This window comes from Ictalurus furcatus, chromosome 13 (assembly GCF_023375685.1).
Source record: "Ictalurus furcatus strain D&B chromosome 13, Billie_1.0, whole genome shotgun sequence".
NCBI classification, from domain to species: domain Eukaryota; kingdom Metazoa; phylum Chordata; class Actinopteri; order Siluriformes; family Ictaluridae; genus Ictalurus; species Ictalurus furcatus.
In genome coordinates this window covers 20,538,338-20,559,208 of record NC_071267.1, presented here as the reverse complement: position 1 = coordinate 20,559,208, position 20,871 = coordinate 20,538,338, and the positions used below count along the sequence as shown (strand labels likewise).

Sequence of the window (20,871 nt, the reverse complement as noted above, 5' to 3'; positions counted from 1 at the left end):
GCAGGAATAATGTTGTATTATCGAAGTCCTGTTCAAATACACAATCAGCCTGTATTCCAAATGCCTTTCCTGATCACTGAACATGGACCCTATTAAGGATGTAAAATAATGGCGTTCTAGAACCTACGTAATGCTCGATATAACTAAGTTAGATTCAGCCGCGACAGGAGTGTTTGGAAATCAGGTATTTACAAGCGAATCAAAAAATAAAAATCTAAGACAGAAACCTTCGTTGTAATTTTATCTGTAATGATATAAATGATACATAATTTTTAATGAATAGAATATTACCATATGCAAAGTATGTATTAAATGACACACATTTATTCAGGCACAATACAGAACCACTTGTTAAGGAGTACTCCCTACTCCCTCAGCGCGCGGCTCACATTTAGTATCATCTCGGCTCGCTCAGAACTTTGACAGAGGTGTTACCTAAAAAGTACCAGGTACCAGGTACTATCCACAGTGGAAAACCCCCAAAAAGCGAGCAGAGTCGAGTCGAGCGGTACCGTACAGTGCAGTTAAAAAGTGACATATGTAGTTGTTTTTGTAGACCTTGTGGTCCCTTTGGCCTTCCACACCCCTCTGCTGTGCGCTGATTGGAGGATTGCTCAGCACCGAGCTGCACGAGCGGAATGTATCTGACTCCGGTTACTAGTAACATAAAAACAACGCTGGAGACTCCGAGCCTCGCTTTCACACCCACATGTACTGGATAAATCCGCTTTTAATTCATATTTCGGGACATTTCTACGACCTTTTGCCTTGAGACTACCATTACCCAGTTCTCCTCTACCTGTTTTGTAAGGATGTTTTAAATGTTGGTGTGAATTTGTTAAATAGGTAAGTGGGGATTCCGGGTGTTTGGTTGGGATTTCTTTTTTGCTTTCTGGGGGTGATTTGTTATAAAAATAAATAAAATGAATATTATAAAGATACAACGTGCTCATGGTTAAAATCTGTCTTATGACTTTAAATGGCGCTTTATTTATTTATTTATTTATTTATTTTTATTTGTGGGTGCAGTTTGAAGGCATTTAAAGTCGATGCGCTCTACAGTTAGTAGACTACTAGCGTCCTAAACAGACTAGTGCGCGTGCTGTCTAGGGCAAGCTAAAGGCAGCGTACTATTTTATTTCCACACTAAGTAGTAGGTGAGTGTGCGGATTGGCACGTAGCCTGTCTACACTGCTATCTTTTTTTCCTTCAGTGGGGTTTTCTTTATGAATGCACTTGAACCATCACATACTGTAAGTAAAAGCTTATTTGATTCAGTTCTCTGCATAAACCTGTTGTTTTTTAAAAATGTTTCTAGTGGGTTTTTTTTTAATCGTTTTAAGTGTGTGTGTGTGTGTGAGAGAGAGAGAGAGAGAGAGATGCATCTGGTTTTGTGTTACAAGTTCCAACCTGCACCGTGGAAACATACCATGTAGACCTAATGTGTATCCTAACTAGGCACACTCCTTCCCTGTGTAGAAAACTTGGGCCTGGGCCTACATTAGATACTGCTTTGCTTAATTTAAAGGAGCCAAAATTGGGTTTATTTGTGGGTTTATATCCAGAGCTGTGTGTGTGTGTGTGAGAGAGAGAGAGAGATAGATGGAGCTGATCAGTGATCAATGAGAATTTAGTTATTAACCCTGAAAATAACACTGAGAAATAAGACTTTGTTAATTAGAAATATTTGTTTGTTAATCTATACTCCCAGAGCTAAGATTCTGATCTCGTCTTTACGTCTTTGTCATCACCTAGACGTCCACCAGCAGTTACCCAGATGAGGCCAGGTTCCCTTCTGAGTCTGGTTCCTCTCAAGGTTTCTTCCTCATATCATCTTAGGGAGTTTTTCCTCGCCACAGGCTTGCTTATTAGGGATAAATTCACACACTTAAAATCTGTATCCTGTGTTTATATGTTTCTGTAAAGCTGCTTTGAGACAATGTCCATTGTAAAAAGTGCTATACAAATAAAATTGCAATGAATTGCATTGAACTCCGCATGTACCGACATGGCCCTAAGGACATCGTAGCCACCCTCCTGTGTTTGTACGCTGCTGATTAGAAAGTGCAGTCTTGCCCTTTAAAGTGGTCAGCTTCAAGGGCTTCCTGTGTGTGTTCAGATTATTCCCTGTGTGTGTATATGTATATATATGTGTGTGTGTGTGTGTGTGTGTGTGTGTGTATATATATATATATATATATATATATATATATATATATATATACACACGTGTGTGTGTGTGTGTGTGTGTGTGTGTGTGTATGTATTCATGATAAAGTTCTCGAGAATCAAGGTCCTGTGTCATGGGTAGGGCGGTATGGGACTTCTCGTGCTCCAGGAAAATGGAGAAAAACACTGAGGAGAAAATTAGAAGCTTGCAGTGGGCTGTGCTCGCATCTTGGCTTTGCTAAGAAAAACGGTTTTTCTTTCTGTGCCAGTCTTAAGAAACACAAATGGGCAGAGACTTTAGTGCTTGTGGTTTATTCTCCCTGTCTCAGTGCAGTGAATATGAATAGACACACAAGTAAACATTGGGTATTTTTAAGCTACTTAACTGTGGAAGTTGCTTTTATTTATTTATTTATTTATTTATTTATTTTTATAAGCTTCTAGCTAATCAGATTAGTTGTAAGTGTTTGTCACTGGAAACATCAAGCCATTTTTTATGTGTCAGTTTAATATGCAGATTCTTACTAGTGTCTGAGGGAAAGTTTCAGGTAAATGTAGTATGTCTGTGCTTCGTGACTGAGGAGTGTATCTGGGTCTTTAGGTGTGTGTGTGTGTGCTGTTTCTATCATATTGTATTTGTACTGTGGCTTTAACTCTCGCCTTCTTGTTGTGGCGTCTCTTTGAAGGTTTTATCACCACAGTGCGTGCGTGGTTAAGATTGTGAAGTAGTCTGCGCTCCAGATAATTATCACTAATGGGGGGCATCATTGTGTGTGAAGAGAATAGCAACTGTCCCAGGGTTAATAATGTGAATTCTTCCTCCTCCTCCAATCTCTTCAGTTTGCTCTGATTTAAATTTAGATCAGGGGTTCTTCTACCTTTTGCAGCATCTTTAAAAGTAGGGGGAAAATATCCACATACAGCCTCAGGTTTATTTTATGAACAATTCAGATATTATTAGACGCATTCGTCAAATGTGTAAAGTGATCCTCTGAATGATTTATTGGAGTCAAACCGGCTATGAACTCGTTAATAAATGCAAAAGCCGCTGATTTAGATGACTGAAAGAGTGCTGAGGTTTTGTTTGATCTAGATTTTGATCCAGTTCTTCTGTGGTGTTTTTCTCGGTAATAGTTTCAATCACTCTGTGATGTGAAACTGTTTTCTTCCGTGAAAAGTTGAAAGGTTCTCATGCGCTTTTAAGGTTGGTGGTGGTGTGCTGTTATATCTAGGGAACTCGTGGGTAGATAGATTGCAGGCAACATCTCTGTTTCAGACACATGTGATTTGCCCTCAAGTAGGATTGTAGTTCAGAAGTTCAGACTTGTTGCTCTTAACAGCTTTTTGTTGATGTTTGTAAATTGCATGATGTATTATTTTTTTTCCTAAGGAAGTGCTCAAATTTGCTGCCAGTTTTCTAGAAACATCTGTCTGAATTTGTTAGGCAATTTTGTCTTGCCTGTTTAACTCACGGAGGCTCTTTTCCGACCCCTCAAGCTTTCACCAGGACAATTGTGGTGCTGGTTTGGGGGTGGGGGTATTGGAGGCAAGCACAAGAATCGGGTTACTGCCCCACTGTGCTATGAGCTGAAGGACAGGAGAAAGCAATATGCTAGTTTCTCAGCCTCACTTTAAACAGAGCTGTCTATAATCTACCAGTAGTCTGGTTAAGCTGTTTTACTTACTCCAACTTACTTCAGTTAACCACTTGGTAATATATTGTTGGTAGTAAGATGTAGCCTGGTGTGTGTGTGTGTTTGTTCACCGTCCACTTTCAGAGCTTTTCCTTTGTAATATGCCCTTGGCTGACATAAGACGTGGTTTTGAAAAGCCAAAGGAGGGCTTCAGTAACTGCAATGAATGTAGGCTGAAACAGTGTCTGGAGCGATCTTATCGCTCGTCGCAGCAATAGCCTACCTGTTTACTTCCCTTTTTACTGCATAGACAGGCATGCACTTCCTGGCTCGGCCACTTTTTTTCTCGCTGAATGTTATCGGCAGATCTTAATGAGCGCTCAGTCTACAAATGACTTGTGTGGGTCTGGCAACCGAAGAACACCTCTTTTCAGGAGCTCTGAGGATAGAAGAGAAGGTAAAAAAAAAAAAAAAGAGTGAGAGAAAGGAGGGCTGTTAAATTCAATAGCATTGCTTTGTTTTCATGGTTTTATTCAGATTATTCCCAGAGTAGTAAGACTAGTCTTACAGTGTTACTTTGTCATTGCCTCAATTGCCTGGTTGATGTAATGGTTTAGTCCAGGTATTTGATTTCCTGTGCTCGTCTGTTTCTCTTTTCACGCTAAGTGTTTTTAACGGTCATTCTATTGAGATGGTAGCTATAAACTGTCACAGAATAAGCTAAGTCTCTTTGCATTCACTTTGCATTTTCATCAGCAGTCTCTCTATTCATGCCCACTAAAGGACATTTCAGTCACAAACCTTTGTTTCAGCAGTACTTTATTTCATGAACAAAGGAATTGGGTTGTTTAATGGGAGCTGGAGCACATAGAGGTACACACATTCGTTCTGAGCCGTGCTTGGACTCCAATACCAACCCCCGTGGTCTAGCCTACACTAACGTCATACAGGACTAGTGTTGCTAGTTGTGCTCCACCTCGGTGGCCTTCAGGTGGTCTTTGCTGTTTCCTTATGAAACCCCTTAGCACTTGAAATGCCTGTTATCTTAGCAAATCTAAAAATGTGTTTGAGCTCTTAGTTGAAGCTTTTTTTTTTTTGGGTGTTGGATGTCAACTTGCTTATTAATTGCACAGAGTGTCAGGCATGAGGCATATTTATGTTTCAGCATTCAGAGCTGTAATAAGTCATGTATGAAGAGTACAACTCAATCTTGGTGCACTTTGTGTTCACGCTACTGCAGAAGTACAACTGAAAGCTCAGTAAGTCATTAATTAGTTGTTATGCGTGTAGCAGAATTCAACCAAAGAAGCAAGAAATCATCGTAAATAAAGGATAAATGCTTATGAAAATGGATGAAGTGCCAGTAGATAAATGTGGAAGGCTTGTGCTTTGGATTAAATCCCCTTGAATGCAAATTAGAGCAGATATTTGGGTTTGTTTGGAGAGTAAAGCGTTTCAAATACTTGTTTTTATTTATTTATTTATTTATTTATTTTTTAAAGTAAATTTGGTGAAGACTAAAGGCCAACCATTTGTTCTGATATGTCTTGATCAATAGTTGGGTTTCACTGCATGTACAGAATGTCAGTCTGTTCAGTTCAGTTTTACTCATGTAGTGGTTTAACAATAGAACATTGTTAGAAGGAAGTTTTACAGAAATCCAGCTGTAGATCAGGATTGCCAGTGAGCGCACCAGAGCCAAAAGTGTCAATGAATAATGTTGGCATATTGACTGTTTGCGCATATTGAATGTCTGGTTTGGGGACTCTGTATTCACTGTTCATTTGTATTGTAATTAAGGGGCTACAGTCCCATTTGGCTATCTTACAATAGCAGAAGGTGCTGTGACATGCTAAAGCCGGGGACATGCTAAAGCTTCTTAATCTGAGAAAGGGCTCCCAACAATCAGTGGTAGCATGACATTCTGTACCTGGTCTATCCTTGTTTAGTCCATCTGCTAGTCTGTCCCTTTCCATATGAAGAAAAAAAATGGGAACCCCATCTGCTTCGAGTTCCAGTGTGGATTTTGTTTGTTGCACTAAGTCATCAAGACATGCTCACTGTGGATTGTCTGAAAGCTGTACAACAGTTATTTCCCAGATGTTTCTCAGCTGGTGCAAAGTATTGTCTCTCATCGTCTCAGTGAAGCCAGCTAAGGTAGATGTTTATCTACATAAACGTGCTGCGCCACACAAGGATGTTAAATTCAATGAATTTTACAGATTTTGATGACATGTACCATGTGTAGTGAGCTTTTTTTTGTTTTTGTTTTTTTAAAGTGTCACTTACTGTACTTTATACCATTTAACATACTGTATGTCCACACACGGTAAAACCAAAGAAACAAACAAAAAAATAAAAAAAATAGCACCTTGCTACACTAGTCCCTAACAGGAGATGTGAATCCAGTACTCCTCAGGCCATTTTAGTCTCCTTGGACATTTATTTAGTAGAACGTTGATAGACAATTGACTGTGTGTCTTCGCTTTAAAAATTAACAGATGCGAAAAAACTGGGCAGTTCTGATACAAATTAGCTCATGTAACAAGCAAAATGCTGCTAAACAAGCAGGCCAACTTTTACTCACATCACAAAGTCATCTTTGACACTTGGCATTAAAACGTTCCATGATACGATCGCATTTAAGCTTTGCAAACCTTTTAGTTCAGCTGCTGTTTGGGGAAATTCCTTCCTAGAAAGCTCTGTGAATATGAATAGGTACTATACTTTAGATCGTAAACTAGCATTACTCTGATAAAGGCAGCTCATAAGACAAACAGGTTCATTATTAACACCTTTCATCCTTCCTGCTTTATCTCTTTATGGCCTCGCCGGCATCTTAAGACTCGGACGGTTTTATGAATATATTTGAGCCAGTCCTGGGCCAAAAAGCATTTATAACATGAAGTTGTCACCTAGTGTAATTTAGATGAGGTTTGTGTTTTTGGTCTGGTTGAGACTGTTTTAAAACCAGTAACAATAAAAACCAACACTACTCGGTCATCAGAACTCTGGTTTAAATGTATGTAGGTTAGCTCAAGTCCAAGAACCACAAGTCGTTAAGTAAGGAATAACACACAATGGGCTGTTCTGTTATAGGACAATAATCCATGCAAGGGTGGTGTGATATGGCCCAACATGAAGCAGAGTAACTGTTACCACTCCAAAGTGGATTATTTTCCTTTAACAGTGTGAACCAAAGTGTGTTATATCTCATATACCATTCCAATTTGCCAACCACTACCATTTTTAATGTATTAATCAGTCCATACTGGATTTTGCAGGGTTTTTTTCCCCCTGATTGCTGCAGCCAAAAATTTTAGATTTTTCTGCAACTTTTTTTTTTTTTTTAAATTTGTGATAATTTTTTTTGTGCTTTTTTTTTTAAATTATTTTTTTTTTTTAGGAAAACTACTTGAATGGCACAAAATTGTTTTGCATGGTCTTTCGCAGTGATGTTTGTTGGTAAATGAGATCTTTTTAGCTGTACTCATGGTTGATGCATGTGAATTGAAAAGGTTTGACTTCAATCAAACCTCTTCAGCTTTGACTGAAAGTTCGTTGTGATGTCACATGGTGCATCTTGGCAAAAAATTGCAGGCTCTTCAGAATATTGCGGTGTTTCCTTGATTTTGCATAAATTTCTGCGATCGCAAAATCCTGGAAGGACCGATTAATGAACGACACGTCATGCTTTTAAATGTCTATAGTTTAGTTTAATGTTATGGAACATCCACAGAATAGAGGAGTTCCCAATGCTATCACTTATGTTATAGCATCACTAACCGATTGTTCTCTCACCAGCCTCTCTTTCATTCTCTTTCTTGTTAATAAGTGATGTTCCAGAGGAGTCCAAAGGTGAAAACTCCTTTACCATGGCAGACACCCGAGACTCCTTTCATAAATGTTTTAAAAAAAAAAAAAAAAATTAAAAAAATTTCTCTTTATTGAGTTAACTTCACCATATCGGCAATTACAAGATTTTCTTTGGTTAATAACAGCACGCCTTATCTGTTTATTAGTCGTTGATTACGTGGCGCATCCACCAAACAAGTCCCCATGTATGAGCTGTTACTATAGAAACGATAATGTATTCGTATGAGCCCATTCATATAAATCATTTATGTTCCAGCTGGAACTTTGACCAGAGCGGCAGAGTTCTAGAAAATGAACACACACCTTCTGGTTTGAGAATAAGCAGGTACTTAATAATGAGCTTATTAATAACACTGGACAGTACCATCTTTCTAAATCTTACCTTTCTGTTAAAGATGGAAGAAGTCTTATAGTAGTGTCTAATGGAAATTCTGTTTCACACAGGATGAGATGTCGGTGGCCTCCCACCAGTGTTTCCACACAGAGAGCACCCCTATAAGCCTCACTAGCCTTCTCATTTCATGGGCTTTAATTTCAATTAGATATGGTTGATCGTCCACTTTGATCGCATTTGCCCCAGCTGCTTTTCATACACCCACATGCTTTTCTGTTGGATTTACTAAACCCATCGGTATTAACTGTGCCGAGGGCATCTTAAAATATTTGACTTGTGCTTCCTTCAGCTGTCACTCATCTTTCTTCTCTCAGTTAAACGCTTAAACGTGTCAGAAACCCTGTAATGTTCAGTCCACTGTTAACGAGTAAACGATGTTCTTCTGTGGTTGATATCGCCGAAGTGCAGTTTCTGCTGATCATCTGGGTCTGTGTGGGCGTAACTTGCATATTAGAACGGCGCATTAGATGACTAAAGATTTAGTTGGAACATCGAACGGTTTCTGCTGGGTGGCCTACTCATTGAAGTAAAAAATAAACCATGCAAAATTCCACGTGAGCACGTGTAGCTTGGTTCCAGAGCGCTTCAGAAAGCTGGCTGCTGTCCTTGTCTTGATTGAGGACAGCAGCATTCAGTCCTAACGCAGTTTCAGTGTCTGGTTTGTTTTGAGAGGAATGAGAAAGTGGGTTGGCATTAACGCGGGTAGTAATGTTGCATTAAAATTCTAAATTGCAGTTTTGAGGAGCCCATTATATGCCTCAACAAAGTGAATGTTCATAACAGAGTAGCGGTTATAGTGCCAAGCAGCCTTTAGTCTGAATCCAAGCTGTGTATCTGTGCATTGACCGGGTGCAACTATGAGCACAGCCTCTAACTCGATATTCTGTAAACCGAAACCTGTCTCTCGTGTTTCCCCGTCTATGTGGCTGAGCTCCAGTGTAAATCAGAAACATCAGCAAATGCTGAAGGTGGATCACGAAACCTTTTGCTGGCTATTAGTGCTTGGTGTTTTATTTCCAATGTACAAGGGCTCTTAAAGGTTATCTGTGTGTTTTACTAATGTCAGCACTTTTTTTGGTTAACCATCTTTACACATATTTCAGCAAAAACAATTTTGTGAATCTTTTTGAAGTATTTTTAAAGGTATTTGTTAATATAGATTTTTTAATTAAACTTTTTATCTCTGTATTGTATCATTTTAATCTTTATATTAATTATTTTATTGCTGTCATTTCTACAATATTGCTAATGACCATGATTTTAACTAGCTTATATCATAGTTCTCTTTCAGTACATATTTTCTTAACTGTTTGTTTATCTTTCCGAACCATCTTTGCAGCTCCGTTGAGGGATTGTGTGCACATTGGTGCTGCTGCTCCTTGAAAGTAGTCTGGAAATTCCCTCAAGGTGGGACGCCTTGTCCTTCAACACTCATGAATCTGGCCAGGCCGTGCTGTCTGAAACATCATGCCTTGCTGCACTGGCTCCCTGCTCAGGTAGGATCTGTCATCTCTTATATTTATTCAGAGAGACGTGCAGAATGTAGCTAGATTTTAGCATTGCATTTTGCTTTAAGCTAATGTGTGTTGTATTGTAAAATAGAATGATTTACATTCTGGTTTTTGATGATGATGCATCAGTCTGTAAACTTAAAACTCTGACATGTATGTCCTCCTTTATTTGAAACCCCACTTTCTGACTGTTCCAATTTTTTTCTTACCTTTGTGTTGCCCTGAGTGTATTTTGACCTCAGCAATCAGTGGGTTTCCTGTCCCCTGATTATCTGAGCCTGATTGGTCTGTCAGAGGCCACATCACCATGCAGCCTGCCTCCCCCCACTCGACTGCACGTTAATGGCGCACCTCTCAATCACATGAATGTGTGTTTACGCACGCACCTCTGCGCTGAGCAGAATAGAGTCACTCTGCTCAGAATGACTGCCACTAAAGTCCTTAGTTTTGATTGGCTCCGAGTGAAAGTTTAGGTTTGGCTTAGAGAAGTGGATCATTCAGGGCCATATCGAGCGCGGTTTAGCGAGCTGCGCGGCCCAGAGATGTTTACACGGCACTGGTGAGATGGCGACCTGGGGGAGGGGCTGTTCCACTCAATTGCAGCCACATGTTTGCAAAGGATGTGGAGCTGAACGAGGCTGTGTGATCTGCCAGACTTTAAACAGGGTCCTCGCCTGTGGGCAGTTCAGAAGTTTTCCAGTGTGTTTCTCCAGCCTCGCTGTTACTGTGGTTGCAGCACAAACAGGCTGCCGTGCCGCCTTACACTTCTGCATTCATAAGCCGTAGACACACTTCCAGTCATTTCCACACGCTCGTAAAACTTTCTCGTGCAGCTTCACGGAGTCCACGGTGTTGCACAGACCACACACAGAAAGCTGAAATGGGGAAATTTGATCCCTGGAGATTCTCAGGTTTATATACGCATATGGAGGAAAAATGTCTTCTATTGTTTGTACTTAAATCGATCAGTTCTTTAATACGAGTCCCTCACTGTCATATAGTTATCAGCTCTGCCCACTGCTGTTAAACATGAGCATGAAATCATGGAGGCAGGCAGAGCTTCAGTGGAACTGTGCCCGTAGGATCAAACAAACCAGACGTCATGTTTGGTCTTTGAAGACAATGTGGCGTTGAGGAGGCTGACGGCTTGAGAACACGCGTAAAATCTGCACTTTTACAGCTCTCCCGTCGCTTCAATTAGACGGGCTTGGCTTAAAGCTGTAAAATTGCAACTGCTTAGTATTTTTGCAGCACTTTCTAAAAGGCACCACCCTTCAAAAAAAAAAAAAGAAAGAACGGACTGTCAGCTTTTTTTAACGACCTAAAAACATTTTCATGAAAAAAAGTGTAACTGTTTAATACATGGATAGCTATTAGGGATGTACAATATATTGTTTGTTAATCAATATTGACGTGTTGGTCTTTGCAGTACTTGCGTTATGCAAATGTGCTGTGTGACTAGCGTGCAAGCTTTGGGGTGCCTGTAGACCTGTGACCCTACGTCTTTCCACATGTGATGCTGGTTCCAGGGAATTAGCTAGCTTCTTTAAGAGTCAACCTGCATTTCCAGCAGTTATCGAGCCGAAGCATTACACAATCGGATTATACGTTGAACCAGCATAGATATAAGTTTGGATGCTTTATAATGGCTATGAGAACATGTATTGCCATGCAAAGCCAAATCCGTAGTGTCTATCCAGAGCACTGGGTGGCACGATGGTGCAGTGGGAATTGTTGATGCTTAACGGTTCCTGGTTGGCTCCTGAAAATGGGTTATTGACTGTATGGGTTTCCTCCAGTTTTCTCCTGTATCTAAAAAACATTGGGTATAAATGTGATCTGTAGTTCTGTATTCCTACTCCACACCCAGTGTTTCTGGGCTGGGATTGGTTCAGGATCCACCATGACGAGGACAAAACAGTTGCAAAAGGTGAATGAATTAATATACACAATATATATAGACATTATTCATCATGTCTAACTGCTCTATTGATGTTTTAGTAATATTTTCGAGGTGCCTAAGCTGTCATGGTGATTAAATGATGCCATCCTGGATATAAGAGATTCATGGATCCAGACCAGATTCAGTATTTAGGAACTGAAACAGAACCGCATGTTTTCAGAAGAAACATGGAAAACAGGTCAAGATTAGTGACCTGGGGAGGGGAGGGATACCAGAAGCATCCTTTTGCTTCTTGGTGCTAGCTGTGGTTTACACCCATGTATAAGAATGTATGTTTTGCTCTTCAAAGCAGGAAAGACTTTGCAAGAAGGAAGGTTTGCTACACAAGATAAGGCCTCTTTTATCATTTGTCCCCCCTGGAATGCACAAGCAGGTAATGGAAAATGCCTCTCCCCAGCATTGTCGGGCTCAAGTGCCTTGTGAAAACGAGTGGCGCGAACAGCGGCACCAGCTGAGCTCAGTTTCACAGGAAAAAGCAAAACAAATGCCCCCCCCGATCCAGCGATAAGAAAACAGATCTCCAACGGTAACACAGCATGTCTCCTCGGTCTGTATGGATAAGGCCAGGGTGGGAAAAAAAGGATGCTTTTAAACACTGTGTGGCAGACATCTAGATTTGTAAGCCCATGGAAGAGTGGCTGTACAGACAGTGTGGCAGCACAAATTGTGAAAGTGATCTGTAAGAGAAGAACCTCCTCGTGAATCCATTAAGGCCTTTTTGCTTAGAGTGGCAGAGTCACTCGGACATCCTGCACGAAGTACATTTTTGTGCCTTGGTTAATACGGCATCCTGTCTTTCAACTTGCACCACTTAAACACTGCGCTCAATGTTTTTACATCCACTAATGAGCCATACGACATGTTTCTTCATATTCACGGGTACTGCATGTGAAAGAGGACGTTGTTTCCCCTGAATGCTTTATCAGAACAGCTTTCGCAGGTCTGTATTTGTTCGAATCAGTGACTTGGCAGGCAGGAATTCGCTCTCGTTAAAAGGGCCCACATTATGGAGAAGGGTTGATCTTTCCCAGGTACAGAAAAGTGTGCTCTGAAGTAAAACAGACCACTGGAGAGGAATGCCTTTGGTTATGGCGTATGCAGTCCTCAGAGATGTGGCGTTCCAGTAATGATAAGCAGCTGATCCGGACAGCGAGACTCTCCCGAAAGTTTCTGTCAGCACATATGCGTTCATGAAAAACCATTGTTGTAAAGTTTCTTCTGACCTTTTCAGAATGTTTTGCAATGTTGTTCTGGATTGAGTATTCCAAATGATTTACAGGGCCAAACTTCTAAAGTGTTGTTATTGATCGTACAGATGCCTGGGTTGTGTTCTGTTGGCAGTTGTTTTGTACCAGTGTGGGAAAATACACTGTCGAATTCAAGAGTTTTCAGGTCTGCAGAACTGAAACATGGATGTTGGCCAGTTGTCCCTTTCGATAATGGCCATTAGTCTTATGTAGCCTTACGACCTTATGTGTGATCCTGTGTGTGATGACTTGAGCCTTGTCCAGATAGCGCAGTTGTTTGTTTTTTCTTGGAATGTGTCGGAGCATGTGGGCCTTCTAAAGCTCTGACTTATTTTCAGCTGCATGGAGTAATTACAGGCTGGGCTGAGACTCTCTAGCCAGTGAATCCACAATAGTCTTTGCACAAGTTTCCCAGGAACTGCTGGAGATCAGACTGGAGGTTCTAGTCTCAGCCACACATTCACACATTGTATTAGGAATGTTTTTACTACAAATGATGTCAGCTTGTTCATATTAAACTACTTCAGCAGAAGAAATCCCTGAGAGCAATATTAGCGCACACAGCTGAGGAAGTGATCTCTAAACACCTGACAGAAAAGGAACGTGACAAAGGCTACTAGAACGGACAGTGAGCATCTGCAGAGTCCATAACGATGTGTATGTCTGCTTCTTGAAATGAGGAAATGTCTGAGAACAGACTGCACAGTTTAGAGTTTTGTCTAGACTCTTGGACCAGTCTAAGTTGGAATGGGGTTGGTTTAAAACACATTATTATTATTATTATTATTATTATTATTATTATTATTATTATTATTATTATTATAATTATTCATAAAGATTTGGACTGAGCCTCTCTGGAATATATATATATATATATATATGTGTGTGTGTGTGTGTGTGTGTGTGTGTGTGTGTGTGTACGTGTATACGTGTATACACGTATGTGTGTGTTTATTTATTTATTATATAAATTTCACTGATCTTTTTATTTGTTTTTTTTTTTTTTTTTTGCTTTTATTGGAGGCTCCAGAGAACAAAGATATTTTATTTTAAGTTTAACTAGATATTTTTATTTGTTCTTGGAGATTTTTATGTCCGTTCTTGACAATCTGAAGGAAAACGGACAAAACAGTGCTGTGTGTGTGTGTGTGTGTGTGTGTGTGTGTGTGTGTGTGTGTAATTAAGTTATGAAGGACTTCTTGATGCAACCTTTAGAAACAACTTGATATCTGGTGTGTAATAGTTTTACAGCCCCAAGTACAGTTTGTAATTCCTAGAATGTGACTTACCTGGGGTCCACCACTATATCTTGTGGTGATTGATGACAGGGATTTTTTTTTTCCCCATGTGTGCAGCCTTGGGAAAATGGGACCTGGGCAAACATAGTAAAATGTTTTTGCTAAATATTTTATTCTTCGATTGTACTGCACTGTATACTTCAGAGAATGTACAGCACTGTGCAAAAGTCTTAGGCACCCTATTTTGCTTAGTGCAAACTTTGTTACAGATTTTTACTTTGACTTCTACATGATTGAGTCAATACGAAAAACAGTTTAGAATTCAAAACCTTAGTTTTCCAGTACAAAATGAAATGTTACAGAAGAATGTTTGTGTCGGTAAAGAAAGCAGCAGATTACGTAAGAGACACTTTTCAGACAGTGAAGGCTGCTGGGTTTTGCTGCAAAAATAAGAAGCAAGTGTGACAGTCAAAGTCTCCAGAAGAACCGTGGCTGGTTCTGCAAACTGGTTCTGAGACGACCCTTTTTTTCTTTTTTTTTTAAATTGTAAAATATTAATAGATTTGTCATTCAGTTCTATTGAGTAATTGTTCCCTGTTTTCTTAAAGGGTGCTAATAGTTCTGGAATTAACTGACTGCAAGTTCTTCATTTATTCCAACACCGCAGACCTAATGTGACCCAACATTCTAACGTAAATATTTTGATATTCAGGTGATTCCCATCACAGTTCTCAGCCGCAGTGTGATCTCTGTCTCTGGAGGGATGTACAAACATTCTGATAAGTCTCAGATATAACCAAAGACACGCTGTGGATGTGAGAGAGCCAGTGTGTCGCCAGCAGCTGAACTTGACTGAGGTTTTAGAGGGGTTACAGCCAGCAGGGAATGATAGATGAAGGAGGGAAAAGGGAGGAGGAGGAGAAGGAGGACCAGAGAAGAGGAGGAGTGTAACAGGAGGACTGGAAGGAGGAGTGCTCATTATTCTTATGCTAATCCAGCCTGGAATGAGGCACAGGAGCAGCCAAGCAAACAATGTTAGTGGAGCCGGGAAGTCTGCTCTTCCCGAATCCTTGAGAGGCAGCCGAGGCACGGCACTGCCTGCAAGGGGGGGCCCCAAGAGGGAACACATGCCAACACACATACGCAGGCCACATATACCATGTTTGCTCTCACATTCAGTCCGTTTATGAGGCAGGCAGCAGAGCCAGATTGAGAGGAAAGTGTGTGTAGATATAGGTGTTAATGAAGAAGACTTGTCACTAGTTGTAAGTGATTTTGTAGAAATGATTAGGACAGGTTGGATATACCTGCATGTCCATCTTACAGTAGCTTTAATACTTACTGAGTTATATTCTGCTGTTTAGCCTTTTCAGTCATATTACAAATACAGATAACATGCTATAAATTTTATATTTTCAGACTAGTGCAAAAAAAAAAAAAAAACAAGCAGTGCTTTTACATCTAAAAGCACATGATTACCAGACCGGTTGCACATCATATACGCACTGAATTTTAAATAAGCAGTGTCAAGATAAGGGAGTTTGCATATACCATCCAGTAACCTGCATGATTTGCAAATGCACCCATTTTCTACCGATTCTGCATACAATGCCCCTAATGCAATGCTTCTCAAAGTAGACTTTTATTAAATTATATAATAGATATTGTAGTGCTCCTCTTTCACTCCAAGTTTTTTATTATTTTTATTTCACTCAAGTGCTCATAGTACTCTGATGTCATTTATGCTTGGACTGGGAGATAGGATGATGTAATTGGCAATATTCAATGTCTAATCTTTGACAGAAGAAAATATTGCTTACTTTGCAAAGGAAGACATGGGGAAAAAAAAAACCTAAAGCCGAACTGTTAAACCGCTTTGAAATAGTCTAATATTACCCCAAATATTTTTTATTTTATTTTTTTTTTTTTTTACTAAGAATAGCTACCTTAGCAGCAGTTTACCAGATTATTATTGTATTCTGAATCTAGATGTTGGTGCTACAGATAAATTACGGACTGCAGCAAACAGCTTCAATTCCTCATGAACTGAATTGTATATGAGAAAGAAAACAGGATGTATTTTATATTGTAAAAGCATTTTATTTATGAGGCTTTGTAAGAATTATCAAAAATAAAATTGATTATTCTAAAATCAAATGAAAACTGTTGATTTAAATTCATGACTAATCAAATATGACCAAACAAATATTTTAACGTTGTATTTCTGCATTTCTTCTTAGTTTACTTCTTTGCCTGGGATTTCCATCTGTCATGAACGATCGTGGCACCCCAAGAATAAGCTTGTATGTAGTGTTGTAATTTCCACTGAAAAAAAGAATATTGTAATCGTTTTTAGACATCACCGAGCACTACTTAGTACCCACTATGTCAAAACTGAAGTCGTAAAGTTCAGTCTGTTTGGATCTTCTCGTCTCCGAGTTATAGTCCAAAAAAAAGCAACATTTCAAGATTATTTTTGGTACCTTGGGCAAAAATTTGCCCCCTTCCACCCTTCTTCTCAGATTTTTGTCTCCAGAGTGATCCCCCCCCCCCCCCCCCCCCCCCAACTTTTTAAAAAATGTGTGTGATTGACGATTGTGGGAACTCCTTCCCAGAATCCCCTTCACATGCCTCAGTGCTTTGTTATAAGGGGCAGTGATTCTATATGATGGCCACACACATCTGTGTGTCTCTTTTTATACATGTAAGGCCAAAGTAAAGAACAGAGGTTTTCTAATGAAAGTAGATAAATAACTTGTGCATAACTGCAATACTGGGGAGGTTAGATAAACTACTGGTGGTTAATCACACATTCCCCATTCATTTTTTACATGTTGAATTTGGATGCATGCTCTGGTGGTTTACTTATTAGTGCTACTTTGATGTGGATTTATACTTTTGAAGAAAAAAAAACAACAACAACCGGGAGGTCAGTGTTCTTCTTTGCATCTATAAAGTGCAATAAAACCATTTAGTTTTTCCTAACTAAAATTTGAATAATTGTAGCAATAGCTATCAAAATCATGGTTTATTACCCAGACCTGCTTCTAAGGGACAGTGTTGTGTAGTTAATTATATTAACCCGTGTCAAGTCACGTCAGGGAAGTTGAAGTGAAGTGAATGCTCAAGCTGAGAATTTATATGGGTAAAATATCCTGGCAGCATCTGTTATTCTTTGTCTCAGTCTGAAGGTTTTGGAGTGGGAAGAGATTGTTGTGGAGTCCAGCAGGTGGCTTGTGTGTTGAGCACTGACTGTGTGTAGAGAAAGTACTTGTTTACTGATGGAATTATGAGTGTCAGGCGGCCTTGTGCGACTGTTATGTCTTCTCTCGTAGACCCACAAACTCATCTCAAGCCATCTCATGCTCACCAGTCCACCAGACGCTTATCCTTTTTGTCCCTTTACTAACATGTGCCTCAAACCTTAAAGAACCCTGCTGCTTTGGATTGTTTGCAATTTTCAAAAGATTAGCATGTGAATTTTCATAACCAAATGTTCTCCATCATCCAGGTCATTCCTAGAAATGAGTAGAAGTACTAAATCGAAACAACTGGACTAAGATAATCGTGAAAAATCTGGATGTTTTTTGGGTTCCCTTCTAAAGGGCTTTGCAAGTCTTTTGCATTTTAAACAAGAAGCCTGTAATTATGTATGTTGTTACTGAAGCTGCTTCTGTGTTTGGTAAGCCAGTCGAATTGTGAATGGTTTATTGCTGGTGTCTGCCTGGAGGCCAAGCTATAGCTATGCCTCTTGTTCCCTCTGGGAGGAGGAAGAATTTTAAAGGGTCCCCTTGAGCAGCCAGAGCCCCTCCTTTAGTTTGCCCTTACCTTGGAAGTGTGAAAAGTAGGGCACAGGTCGGGGCTCTTTGTCCCCCCTGGTCTAATGAAAAGTGACAGAAACCAGCCCCCTATGGCTCCCCTGAGCCCTAAGCAGCCATGGGGACCCACTAATTGCACAGAGACATGCATGATCTAGGAGGGAGCAGACACATTATTATTATGATTATTATTATTATTATTATTATTATTATTATTATTAGTTGTTGATGATGATGATGATGATAACAACTCGGTCTAGGAACCAATGCCAGCTCTGGGGTCAAGCGGGTTGTCCACTAATCATAGGGTTGGCGCTTCAATTCCTGGCCCACATGACTCCACATGCCGAAGTGTCCTTGGGCAAGACACTGAACCCCAAGTTGCTCCCGATGGCAAGTTAGTGCCTTGCATGGCAGCTCTGCTACCTATGGTGTGTGTGTGTGAATGGGGGAATGAGAACCAGTGTAAAGTGCTTTGGAACCGCTAAGGTTAAAAAAGAGTCATATAAAAATATTTATATATATATATAGAGTAAAGACAAATTAATTTGCATAACTTTTACAAAAGATGTCTTGTTTATCCCACGTAATCACAGGGTGCTTGTCACTGGCCTGACAAATGAGTTGTGCTCTCTGAATTTTGCAGGGTTTTAACCAGGAGGAATCCATGATTAGGCTTTGAAGTCCTCACCACTCTGTCTTGCTGTCCTGCTGTCTGTATCCTGAGACGTGTCCCTCCACACCATCACTCTACAGCACCGAACCATCTGCTGCCTCTCATCCTTTAACTGGCACAATGAAGACAATCAGGGTCTTCTTTGCAGTGTTTGGAGTCTTCCTTCTCATCAGTCAATCAGAAGGTAAGACTGGAAGTTCCGTAAGAGGACCAGCTCCCTCATCTGAAGCTGTCAGGACTATTTTGTAACTTTTATTTTAAAAAAGATTAGTTTTTCTAAAGGGCGAGTGATGTGACAAAAATATATCACAATACAACCCTTTTATACTGTGTGTGTGTGTGTGTGTGTGTGTGTGTGTGTGTGTGTGTGTGTGTGTGTATATGTATATGTATGTGTGTGGGGGTGTGTGTGTGTGTGTGTGTGTGTGTGTGTGTGTGTGTGTGTGTGTGTATATATATATATATATATATATATGTGTATATATATATATATATATATATATATATATATATATATATATATATATATATATAGAGCCTTGTATTGTGACATAATTAATCACAACACTGATAGTATATCATAATCAATGTTGGGTAAGTTACTCAAAAAAAAATGTAATCCACTTCAGATTACTACTTTAAAATTGTAATTTGATTACATTATTTTTTACGTTCAGTGATCCGATTACTTTAGTTTCAGGTTACTTTCAAAATCTATCAAACCTACAAAAATACACTACAAAGTGAAACTCGTAGTTCTTTCAGTAATTTTAGCGCGTGTCAATGTATGACATGATCAGAAAAAGTTGGATTTATCACAAAGCTTGCTTCGGGTGTTGTCACTGTTTGTACGATTACCTGACCGATAAAATATAAAACTTTTCTAACTAGGCTAGTTTGGTGCCGCTAGCTAAGGGGAAGCACAACTAAGCGAACACTGTATGGGTTTAGTTGCTACAGTGCCGTGCAAAGTGCATCATCTTTCCTTATGCTCTGCTCATATCATGTTCACAGATCACGTAAACAGGAACTCATAGACATTTACACACCTTGTTTTCCTGCTCAGCATCAGAGGATTTTACTGTTGCACTTTCGACCCCTTTACTTGTTTAAAAATAAATAAATATAATTGCCATATATCCATTTTTCCTCACACTGACTATGAGCTAGCGTTTGGCAGAATCGAGAGCTGTCGGCCAATAAGACACGAGTGTTTCCACATATTTTCCTGTAAACCCTGTCTGATTGGTCTCGCCTCCGTTCACTGAAGTTATAAAATTACATCACCGCCGTCTTCCTTTAGTGACGTTCAGTTACGTAGTGACAAGCCGCTCCAACTGGTGAATTATTCAGGGCTAAAGAAAAAATCTTGCCCAGGCCAGGTTACGCCCCTGGCAGTCGCGCAAAACAGGTTTATTTTAAAAATACATTTTACTTTATAAAGTTTTCTTAACAATACATTTGTAATGCAAGTAACGCAATTTTATTGACATCAGTAACTGTAACCAAATTACATACATTTAAAATATAAAGTTACATTACTGCATTATCAGAAAAAGTCATTAGAATTACTTTGTAATACATTATACCCAACTCTGATCATAATATCCCCTGCATTTAATGTGTTTGTCATAAACCTGTTATTGACCTCCACATTTGTTTTTTGTTACATTTAATTGTATAAATTGGCAGAGAAATGATAGTGCCTGGGCGTTTCTACAGTGATTATGATGATTTCTAATAGGAGAAACAGTTAATAATATAAAGGAAATGTAGGCAGGATGAGTAGATAATAAAAAATATATCTTTACTCTGTTTAAGAAAGTTGTACCTATTCACATCTTGCATGACAAATAACAAACCAAATCTGTGGCCTCCAAGTTGTAACGTGAGAATCCACATCTTTTATCCCCCACTGGTAAGGTGTGAATGAGCCATTGCTATCCCAAAGAGGACCATTTGGCTGTTCATAAAAGGTTTGGTGTTTGGCAGTCATTAGATGGGGTTGGAACTTTGTGTGTGAAGCAAATAGTGTGGTTAGATGTATAGCAAAGCACTCTTTGTTTGTTTGTGGTCGTTGGGGGTTGGAACTGACACATATCTGTAGATGTAGCAGATTGTGAAAAGGTGAATTGGGCTGATTGTATTTCTGCAGATAACATGGTGCGTTATCATTAAAAGCACTTTAATAGGAACATTGTTTGACTAGGCTCTTAAGCAGAGATAATCTACTCTTGGCAGAAGACACAGCTAACTTATAGTAGCCTCTTCATTTTTAATATAAAACAGTGGTCACCAACCCTGTTCCTGGAGATCTACCTTCTTGAAGACTTTAACTCCAACCA

At 39.6% G+C, this 20,871-nt stretch overlaps 1 protein-coding gene across 1 annotated transcript in view; it reads left to right on the top strand.

The window, feature by feature from the left end:
* Positions 1 to 511: 511 nt before the first annotated feature.
* bmpr1ab (bone morphogenetic protein receptor, type IAb) overlaps positions 512 to 20,871 on the top strand; it is a 40,227-nt gene continuing 19,867 nt past the window's right edge. The window contains exons 1-3 of the mRNA XM_053639465.1: positions 512 to 846; positions 9,413 to 9,569; positions 18,497 to 18,710. Coding sequence (XP_053495440.1) covers positions 18,647 to 18,710 — 64 coding nt within the window. The 5' untranslated portion in view covers positions 512 to 846; positions 9,413 to 9,569; positions 18,497 to 18,646. The remainder of the gene's footprint in view (positions 847 to 9,412; positions 9,570 to 18,496; positions 18,711 to 20,871) is intronic.